Source organism: Moschus berezovskii, chromosome X (genome assembly GCF_049115385.1).
Source record: "Moschus berezovskii isolate FMDL1 chromosome X, NW_MosBer_1.0, whole genome shotgun sequence".
Classification (NCBI taxonomy): domain Eukaryota; kingdom Metazoa; phylum Chordata; class Mammalia; order Artiodactyla; family Moschidae; genus Moschus; species Moschus berezovskii.
In genome coordinates, this window is record NC_142488.1 from 31,181,684 (window position 1) to 31,193,544 (window position 11,861).

At 35.7% G+C, this 11,861-nt stretch overlaps 1 protein-coding gene across 6 annotated transcripts in view; it reads right to left on the reverse strand.

Moving 5' to 3' along the window:
- Window positions 1–11,395, reverse strand: part of DMD (dystrophin) — a 2,246,075-nt gene extending 2,234,680 nt beyond the window's left edge. For all 6 annotated transcript variants that reach the window (XM_055393453.2, XM_055393450.2, XM_055393451.2 and 3 more), the window contains exon 1: window positions 11,110–11,395. In XM_055393453.2, the coding sequence (XP_055249428.2) occupies window positions 11,110–11,140 (31 nt within the window). In that variant the 5' untranslated portion in view covers window positions 11,141–11,395. The remainder of the gene's footprint in view (window positions 1–11,109) is intronic.
- Window positions 11,396–11,861: the final 466 nt, after the last annotated feature.

Here is an 11,861-nt window from a genome sequence, read left to right on the forward strand (position 1 = left end):
TTTTTGAAGACTAGGTGGACCACAAATACTGTTATGTACCTACAAGGGACTGCCAATAATTGTGTGTGTGCTTAGTTGCTCAATTGTGTCTTTGTTACCTCTTGGACTGTAGCCCTCCAGGCTTATCTGTCCATGGGGATTCTCCATGCAATAATAATGGAGTGGGTCACCACGTTCTCCCCCAGGGGATCTTTCCAACCCATGGATGGAACCCAGGTCTCTCACACTGAAAGAGGATTCTTTACCATCTGAGCCACCATGGTAGCCCAACTGTTTAGGTAGGATATATCAATGCCTCGTTAATTCTTGTCTATGAATCATTGTTCCTTCGGCTTATTCTCTAATTCACATCTCCATGTGCCCAAACTCTAAGGCCTACTTATAAATGTGGATTCTTCAATGAAACTTTCATAATCGCATAATCTATAAGTAATCATTTATGGCTGATTTGTACCATGGCTTATAACTCTCTTGACATATTACAGTAGTGGTATTTATGAGTATATGTGTGAGTGTGTGTATAGGTGCGTGCTTATTTTTCTCTGAATTTGAGCTATAATTTCATAAAAGGGAGAAAGAATATTGCAGGTGTTCAATTATGCATATTTATAAGCAAGTAAAATAAAGCAAGTGGAGTTGCTCAATATCATATCATATCATTCTATCTAGTCCTACTTCCCTCCAAACTAACTGGTAAATACATTGCACTCATCCATGACTAACTTTCAATTGCTCAAGTACCTTCTAGCTCTTCAGTACAATTCCAGTCTTATTTAAACTGAATTGTCAATGTTTTCTAGGTATTTTTACCATTTTTCCAGATTTAAGGATAATCAATTTTACTAATGGTTCTCAAGAAATCTTAGACACTTTTCCAATAAACATCTATATTAACTAAAATAACATTAAGGTGCAAACCTACCTTGTCATATCTATCCAATTCTGTATTCTCTAAAGGATGATTTTTCATGTTGCTTAACAACTCTGACTGAGCAATTGAAATTCAGACTATGATAAATGTTTTACACTGAAGGCTCATTTCATTATACAGTAGTCAGTTGAAATGGGGTTTCCTAAGAAGGTATTTTTAGGAAGCACAGAGTACATGAAAAAGCTGAAGACATTATACAATTTAAATATTTATTGAAGCTTTTCTACTAAGGCAACGTTTTGGTGCTATCTCATAGAAATACCAACATGGGAAAGGAAATTAGGGGTAACTAGATGGTAGAGACTGTGGAAATCAAGACACCTGGTGCTGTGAGTAAGTTTCACATTCACAAAGTCATTAACTTGGAAAAGGAAAGGCACACTCCTCCTTACAGACATATTATTTCCCTTAGGATTTCAACATTATTCTAGATACCTCTTAGATGATTTCCTGAATGTTTTTGTCTCCCTTTCTGAATTCCTGACTTCCTTCTCTTCACACTCTATATGACCTTTGTAGCCGGTCTCATCTATGCTCATTAGAGGCATTAAACCAAATTCCTAATGATTATACAGCAGAGGTAATGAATAGATTCAAGGGATTAGATCTGGTAGACAGAGGGCCTGAAGAACTATAGACAGAAGTTAGTAAGATGGTATAGGAGGTGGTGACCAAAACCATCCCAATGATAAAGAAATGCAAGAAGATAAAATGGCTCTCTGAGGAGACCTTACAAATAGCTGAGAAAAGAAGAGAAGCAAAAGGCAAAGGAGAAAGGGAAAGATATACCCAGCTGAATGCGGAGTTTTAGAGAATAGCAAGGAGAGATAAGAAAGCCTTCCTAAGTGAACAATGCAAAGAAATAGAGGAAAACAGTAGAATAAGAAAGACTAGAGGTCTCTTCAGGAAATTGGAGATACCAAGGGAATGTTTCATGCAAGGATGGGCACAATAAAGGACAGAAAATGGCAAGGACCTAATAGAAGCGCAAGATATTAAGAAGAGGTGGCAAGAATACACCAAAGAACTATACAAAAAAGTCCTTAAAGACCTGTTGCTGTGGTCACTCACCTAGAGTCAGACATCCTGGAGTGTGAAGTTAAGTGGGCCTTAGGAAGCTTTACTATGAACAAAGTTAGTGGAGGTGATGGAATTCCAGCTGAGCTATTTCAAATCCTAAAAGATGATGCTGTTAAAGTGCTGTAGTCAGTACATCAGCAAATTTGGAAAACTCAGCAGTGGTCACAGGACTAGAAAGATCAGCTTTCATTCTAATCCCAAAGAAGAGCAATTCCAAAGAATGTTCAAGCTACCACACAAATGTGCTCATTTCACATGCTAGCAAGGTAATGCTCAAAATCCTTCAAGCTAGGCTTCAGCAGTATGTGAACAGAAACCTTCTGGATGTACAAACTGGATTTGGAAAAGGAAGAGGAACCAGAGATCAAATTGTCAAGATACGGTGGATCACAGATAAAGCAAGGGAGGTCCAGAAAAACATCTACTTCTGCTTCATTGACTATGCTAAAGTCTTTGACAGTGTGGATAACAACAAACTGTAGAAAATTCTTAAAGAGATGGGAATACCAGACCACCTGACCTGCCTCCTAAGAAATCTCTATGCAGGTCAAGAAGCAACAGTTAGAACCAGATATGAACAACAGACTGGTTCCAAATTGGGAAAGGAGTATGTCAAGGCTATATTTTGTCACCCAGCTTATTTAACTTATATGCAGAGTATGTCATGGGAAATGCCAGGCTGGATGAAACACAAGCTGGGACCAAGATTGCCAGGAGAAATATCAACAACCTCAGATATGCAGATAATACCACTCTAATGGCAGAAAGTGAAGAGGAATTAAAGAGCCCCTTGATGACGGTGAAAGAGGAGAACAAAAAAGCTGGCTTAAAACTCAACATTCAAAAAACGAAGAACATGGCATCTGGTCCCATCACTTCATCTCAAATAGATGGGGAAAAAGTGGAAAGAGTGTCAGATTTTATTTTTCTGGGCACCAAAATCACTGTGGACCATGAGTACAGTCATAAAATTAAAAGATACTTGCTCCTTGGAAGGAAAGCTATGAAAAATCTAGACAGCCTATTAAAAAGCAGAGACATCACTTTGCTGACAAAGGTCCATATAGTCAAAACTATAGTATTTCCAGTAGTCATGTATGGATATGAGTGGTGGAACATAATGAAGGCTGAGTACCAAAGAATTAATGCTTTCTAACTATGATTCTGGAGAAGACTCTTGGGAGTCCCTTAAACAACAGGGATCAAGCCAGTCAATCCAAAAGGAAATAAACCCTGAATATTCATTGGAAGGACTGATGCTGAAGCTGAAGCTCCAATAGTTTGGCCACTGATGTGAAGAGTCAACTCATTGGAAAAGACTTGGATGCTGGGAAAGATTATGGGCAGGAAGAGAAGGGGGCAACAGAGGATGCGGTCGTTGGATGGCATCACTGACTCAATGGACATGAGTCTGAGCAAATTTTGGGAGACAGTGAAGGACAGGGAAGCCTGGCGTGCTGCAGTCCATGGGGTTGCAAAGAGTTAGACATGACTTAGTAACTGAACAACAAGAGACATTAAGTCCCCAATAAAGAAGTAGGCTTCACATCCCCAGGTTCCCAGCACCCATGCTCATCATTAAAAACTTATTCTACACCCCCAATTCTTCCCCTTATTCTTGCTCCCTTCAAGTCTTCTCCTTCTAAATGGTACTATTATCCACCCAATTCTACATGCCATAGAAAGCACCACATCCAACTCAATACTACTTCCTATTGACTCCATCTCCTAGGTAAATCTTAAATCAATCCACTTCTTTCAACTCCAGTGTTACCATTCTAGTCAACATCATCTTCTTTTGTCCCTGGAGAAACTACCAGATTGAGAGCTTCAGACTGATAGCTCCTCATCTACTCTTAATACCTTCTAATCTCTTCTTCACAACACAGAATACTATTCTTAAAAAAAAAAAAGCAAAAAACACACAAAAATAGCCATTTCACCTCCTTAACAGAAACCCCTTAAAAGCTAACCATTGATTTTACTATGCAGAAAAAAAAAAAACATTGCCATGAGCTCTGAGACGCTGAATGATTGGACACCAGGCCACTGTATCAACTGCATGCTTGTTTCAACTGGCCACTTATGAAAGTCTAGGAAAGCTGACCTTCGTTCAGTTCTGTCTTCATAGCATGTTACACCTTCACATATGTTGATCCCTCTGAATGTAACATTTCCCTCTTTTTCCCTTAGACAACTGTGAGCCAACTCCATTCTGCACTGTCATACTTTGAATGCTGGTTTCTTAGGGATCCTTCCCCAATTTCTAATACAAGTCTAGGTCTCACTAGTATACGTTTTTCTAACAAGGTGTGCATTATTTTGTAGTCCTTATCCCAAATGCAATTTAAATAGTGCATGGACATTATATATACATATATTTCCTCTCCTAAATTCTAATCCCAGTGAGTGCACTTATTTAGAACATTATCTCCAGAACATGGCACAGTATCTGGCACAAGCAGGTACTCAACACATCCTAGTTACATGACCAAATGCATGAATAACAGACAGTTCCTTCTTCAAACAATTGTCACCGAAACCCACACAATACAAACTTTAAGGAGCCACTTCCTCTGATACTTTTATTTCTGGATTTATTTAGAGAGCCACTCTATTTCTAGACATTTAAAGGAAAACACTGCAGAGTCCATAGGCTTGAGTGAAGTAAACTCTGTGATAACACTTGGTGCTCTCTGACATAGCCCATTAGAGATGGGGTATGTACACCTAATCCAGAGGAATTCTCTAGCTCTTCAGCAGCTGTTCACATGGCTCCTGACCTGCCCTTCAGGCTCTACTAAATCAGGATTCCCCAGCTGTCTGAGCTTCCAGTAAGCTCTTTCAGTTAACTACCTACATGCCAACACTGCTTGTATCTGGTTACACTCTTTAGAGTCTAGTTTTCCCTCTTCCTTCCTAGTTATTTTCCAATATATCAGAGCACTGAGGTTCACCACTTTCATACATAATTTTATCTGTCCCTCAACTATTTTGGAAACATTTTGCCTGCTTAGTCAGCAATCTATTTCTAATATTGCCTTCATGAGCATCTATATATAAAGGAATTACTCAGCTTGCCTTTGATGAAAATACTTGAGCAGTTCTGACTCTGATTTTTTTTTTCCTTTCTTGTGTCTTTAGTTTGACCTCACACAGTTTCCAAGGCTAGTATCTGCACTTGTAAGAGTGTGCTGACTCCTGTGCCCTTTAAGTCAGCACTTAGCTCGGGCTAAGGTACTATTGCTGCTGTAATCTGATAAAGGAGCAGACAAGTTGTGTGCAAATAAAGATGGGTGCCAAGAATGAGCAAAAAGCCACCGATGTTTATGCCCTTTTATAGCCCTGATTCCATGACAGTCTTAGCGAAAAGCAGAGTGGGAGGAGGGAGAGCAATTTAAAACAAAACAAAGCAAAAGCCAAGAAGAGGGTGAAAACACTGAAAGGTTAACCCCTTTATTTGCCCATAATTGGGCATACTGAGACATGATAATGCTAACTGTGCTCAATGAATACTGGTCTTTTTAAAACACCAATTATTTCATAAGGTTAGAGATAAAGAACAGCTAAAAGTTGAAGATAAACTGGCAAAAACCTGTATATTATTTTGGCATATACAAATCCCTCATTGCTGTAATGCCTGTAAATGGGTTGAATTTACTAAATATATTTATTACATATTTATTAAGTGTAAACTAAGAGTGTGACAACGTAAGCATCTTTTAAAGCTTCTTTAAAATTCTGTTAACTGTTTAAAACTCATTCAGCTACCTACATTCTGACTTTATCACATGGATAAGCATTGGCTTCCATACCATACACTTTAATATTCCTTCTGTTCATTAAAGCAACCCCGTTTTCTCTTAAAAATAAATAATAAAATAAAAATAAAGGCAATGTTCTTCCTCAGATTCTAAATATGTTAAAGTAGCCTTAGATACATTTCAGCTTTAAAAATTAATATACAGGAAACCATTTTTCTAACATTTAAAATTTATGGAAAACCAGTGACTTAAAATTATATGGAATCAAAATACTGAATTACCAGTTCTGGAAGATTAATTTGTCCACACCCAAAACAACAACAGCATCAACATTTTACCAGCATAGCATCAAAATGACAGTTCCTTTCCAATTAAAGGATAATTGTTAATTCTCCCCACCTTCCTTTGGTGAAGAATGGGGTGAAGAATTACAAACCAAAAGTAAGGCACTGAAGCAGAAGGTAAAAGATAATAAGGAGACTGGGAAGAAACTGATTTCGAAACTCAATCCAGATTGCTAAGAACACTTATTTTCTCTGGGCTTAGTATCATTACAGACTATGCAAAGTCACCTCTTGGGACTGTAGGACCCCAGAAAATTGCTCTATGTCTTCTTTCACCTATTGCAATTCTGAGGTCTTGTGAATGAATATCAGAACATAAGGACTGAGCACAGAACTGGATGAAAATTTCTCCTTAAGATGGTAGCCTGAATGGAAGACTCCAGCTCTGGGAGTGAGGGCATTGACCTCGGCTTTTGTTAATGGGCATGCGGGGGATTCCGTGTGGTCACAAGACTAGGACTCTTCTAAGCATGAATGATCAGGGCCATTCCCTTTCTTCACCCTCATTTGCCTGCTGCTTGTCAGAATTGTGGCTGAGACATTTAAGATTCTCCTAAACCACTGGAGACACGGCTTTTGGTTTTGTGGCCATATTCAGGGCAGAGCAGTAATCTTGAATGGGGAAAGGAAAAGGGCATGTCCCTTGGAGTTAAAGCATTTCTGAATTTCTGGAGGAACCATCTGGTTTAAAAAGGCACTAGCAAAACTCTAATATGCTGTAATATTGAATACATGGGAAAATAAGCTTTTAATACCCTAATTTTTGGAAAAAAGCAAATCAAATCATCTTAGCTGCTACTCTTCAAACTATCATTTGCATATGAGTGACTCACAAAAAGCAGGGTTACTCTCCCTTTCAAGAGAGGCTATCAGAATCTCTGAAAGACATTTTCACTTACAATATTAATTAGAGGAAGCTTGACATTTTACAAATATAAAGATGTTAAGACAATTCTACATGTGACAGAAGTAGACAAACCCTTTCCAAACTGGCAAAATGATAAACTATACTATAGCACTGCCTGGGCTTCCCAGGTAGCTCAGTCCACTTGTCAATGCAAGAGATGCGATGCAGGTTCAATCCCTGGATTGGGAAGATCCCCTGAAGAATGGAAAGTCAACCCACTCTAGTATTCTTGCCTGGAAAATTCCATGGACAGAGGAGCCTGGTGTGCTACAATCTAGGGGGTCTCAAAGTAGTCAATCAAGATTTAGCAACTGATCTCACACACACACACACAGAGCACTGCCAACCTATTTTTCATATCTGTATTAAAATTAAACTTCAGAACTCCAGAGTATTCCTCTGTCAATATTGTACAGCATGAAATTCTAAGGACTTTTAATGAATGGATGTTTTTAAATGAGAAAAAGATGAAGACCACAAGGTGTTTATTTTTTCTCTTGTTTGAGTTTTGAAGATCGGTCTGCTCCATGGACCATACTGCCAAAGAAAAAAGTTTCATGAAATTATGCTATGGTACTTGGCTGCATTTAACAACAACAAAAAAAAGTCTTCTCATATGCCATATTTCAGCCTATAACTTTCCCAACAAAATGCTCCTATATGAACCAACTGCCTTGATAACAGAATACAAATCTCATAGGACTATGGCAGGACTTTGTGAGAAAGAAAACTGTGGCCTCCGTCTGAATCCAATCACACCCTGAATGTGCTGTATAAAAATAAACCAAGGTCATCATTATTCCTTCTCACTGTGATTTGGCTTGCCTTCAAATTACATACTCTGTATATCTGAAATAACTGCACCGCCTCCATTAACTGAGTTTGACATCACTTTAATCAATGTATCTTTTCAGAATGAAAGGCAGAAATGTCAAATTCCTACGATTATAAACTCCTTTAACTCTCTAATCTGCATTAAGTAAAAGCTTGTCTTTGAGAAATAATATATACTTTAAAGAAATATAACTAGCATCAATTTTCTTTTAAAATAGAAGGGGTAAAAGAGATTCAACTGCAACAAATTTTTTCATACAGAGATGAATTCCCATGAAATGTTCAAAGCTTAAGTCTGCAAATGCTTTACTTATATTGGCTCCTTCCAAGTCCTCCCTGATTTTGTATTCATAATTTTATATTAGTTTTCCAAATAGGGTCCCCTTCCTTCAATTGTTCAACCTCAGACCCCATAAAACCTATGTCTGCTTCTTCCTTCATGGTTTGTGATGTTTTGTCATTACTCTTGTCAGTATCTATTCAAATGAGGTATATTTAAATAAAAAAATAAAACATATAAACAGACAGTTTGGAATATGTATATATAACTCAATCACTTTGCTGTATAACTGAACCTAACAGAGCATTGTAAATTAACAATACTTAAAAAAAGTGAGTTTAAAAAAAGAAAATTATCTTTATAGAAAAGTCAATTTCCAATTAATTGTCAAGGTCTCTCTTAGGTAACTCAGTACTCTGTGATTTAAATGTGCATGTGTGTTTATATAAAACTACAGAGTCACACCAAAATATCATGTTTCTTGCATTTGCAGTGCAAGAAAGAATGGTTTAATGAAAAATATGATAAATCATTTTTAATAAGTTAGGGAAATATTACAGCAGAAAGTAGAAGCGTAAGAAAAGTTTGGGAAATCACTTTGTTTTATTTTTGTGATAAAACCATGATGAAAGATAATAAAATAGAATTAAAAAATCTTGACTTTTCCAGGGAACAAAGATTTTAATCTCTTTTATTAAACCACCCAAGTGGTTAAGAACTTTACAATTTGTTTCACATGTAGCAAATGACTTGGCCTACAAAGATTTCAAATGAATACTTTAGGACTAAAGAAGAAGCTGTATTAATATCTCTGTCCAAATTATGAATTTATATTTCAGTACTGCCTAGATGGAGTAGTGTCAACCAATACCTCTCTTCCTTAAATAATAAATTTGCACAGAACATTTTGTGGTCTTTCTTTAAGTTTAGAGTAACAATTATAATGATATTTTCTACTGTATTTTCCATACTGCTATGCCACATAAGAGACAGAGAGGGCTTCTTATTAAGAAGTATATTATCTATTTAGATCAGCAATCTCTTTTTCATAGTTAAGATGCCCTTAAAAGACTCTGCAAATGAAATTCTAAAAGATGATATTATTAGACTTTAAGAAAATTTGCATCATTTAAAAAATTCTAAAGAAATATATAATTTGCAATCAGTTATTTGAATGATTCTTTGCAAAACAGTATTTAAGTAATTCTAAAAGTAAACAACACTTATGTTAATACCGTGTTATTCTCTATTAATTGGTAACTATTTTGGTTAAAACCCAACCAAGTGTACTCAAGTTTTTCAAACCAATGCAATTAAAAATACTGGATTCAAATGTCAATACCTTCAGAGTAGTATGTTGCCAGCTAATAAAAGTTAATGTATAATGTAACTTTGTGAATATCTTCATTTTCTCTTCAGAAATTCATTGCCATTTAGCCTAAGTATTACCTGATCACGTACTATAATAAAGTCCTACAGGGCTTGTCCAAAAAGATTAGCTTTATTCAAATTCTGATTAAGAATTTAAAAAGTCATTCGAATATCGCTGACAAAGCAGATGGTTGTTTATCTTGCTCCATGTCAAAATTAAAATTCTGCTACTCTCCCTAAATTGCTCTATATACTGGTTTATGGTTTTAATTCTGTAGCTATATCAATTGATCAAGTGATGAATATGTGTGTATTACAAAGAACAAACATATGCTTTGTATTTTTGTAATATCTGTAAATTAAATGGCTTTTCAATCAGAAATCAATTCTTATATCCATCAAAGAAATTTATAAAGGAAATTATATAAAAATGTTTTACTATAAAATCCAGTAGCATCTTTTGTAAATCAATAAATGCACAATGTTGATTTCTTTCCACAATTTTTTCTCAGAGGTGAAACTTCTCTTGTGACTCTTTTCCCAGAAGTTTTGAATAGTTACTTATTTAGAGAGATTTCACTTTTTTCATTCTTAATTATAGACCCTCATATCTATTTCAGGGAATGACTATAATCCACAAGTCAAAGGCAGGTAAAAAAAAAGATAATCTTCATCCACATCTTTGGGACACACTGTACTCCTCATACATTATTTGTATATATTATTTTTACTGTTGTGACATGGTCAGTTTTTACATTTTTTTATTAATCATTTTTACTTTCTTAAACAAAAAAGTTGGAGTTTATACAAAAAAGTCAAACTAAAAAGTTTTACTGAAAAGTTAGGTCATCATAGACATGAAACACTGTGACTTGAATGCAAATTATGATTAGAAGCCCATGTTTTTCTGTTGTTTTCTTAATAAAAGTACCTGGCAATTTGATAGCAGAGATCATACCATCATTTGAAATAATTTTTAATGATACGCTACAGAAAAGAACATTCAAAATACTAAATGTAGTATGAGAAGGGAACTTTTAAATTAAATATTTATAAATACTTTTCTCAACCTCCATTTATCCATCACAAATCATTTTATTCTTTATCTTCCCCCCATAATAAGCCACATAAAACTTTTCTAACCTTGAGGCATCCACATGGCATTCCCATAGAGCAATTAGTTCATTGAGAATATATGTCAATTCAGTACTCCACATGTATTTTTGTATTACTGAATACAAAAATATCAAATAATCATGATAATGACTCATATACACAAACTGTTTAACAGCAATTTAAATTGTTTGTTACAAATACTCCAAGCCAGTTATGCATATTCTATTACTGGAGTAGTTTCTTAAATAAGAAAAATGTGTTTTTTGCAAAAGAAAAAGCTTAAATGCTAACTCATTTATATTGAAAAGTTTTCCCAGTGAGAAACATATACACCTGCACATATATATGTGATACATATATATAACATTTATGCTTAATCACAATCCACTATAATAAATTTAAATCAATCTGCCTAATCAGTGAGCTTGCCACAAACAAAGTTATGCCATGATAAAAAATATTTTCAGTTACTTTGTACTTACAACAGTCCTCTACTTCTTCCCACCAAAGCATTTGGAAAAAAGAAAAGTATATATCAAGGCAGCGATAAAAATCTTGGTAAATTTTCTCTCAACTTTATTGCTTCAGTAGGTTTAGGAATGATGAGAAACCAATCAACTTCAGCAGGCCTTAAAAAATGAGACTTCAGGTTTTTTTTTTTTTTTCCTATTCGTATTCTCTGAAGCTAATTGCCTCCAAGATCTGAGTCCTGTAAGGGGAAAGTGAGTGATCCCAACAGTGAGTGAGTCAACATAGTAACTGATGCCAGGATTCTGTAGAGGCCCCTGGATATTTTGAATTCCAGGACCTGCGCAGAAGCAAGTGACCCGCCTTTTCTCTCAAGTTGGTTTCCCATAATAGGACTGCCCATGGGCACTACATATAAGGTTGTGCTTCCAGCATGGCAAGTCCTGTGAATTCAAATAGTGTTCAACTGTGTTCTCATTAATATCTAAACCAGAATAGCCCAGGGGATATAGTATTTGCTCTCAAAGCCTTCTTAACATAAAAACTCTTCGGTACACAACTGTAACAAGACTTTCTGAAATCTCTATGCACATTTCTAGAATATCAGAGCAGAAAATTCTGATCCAGATTAGCCTTTTAAATGCCTTTGCTTTTTTTCCTTTTTTTTTAACTTTCTCAATTGCACTAAAACTTTCACTCCACTGAACAAAAAGAAATGCCCAGAATAATCTATGCATTGGTTATATATCCACTGTCTACCAAACTT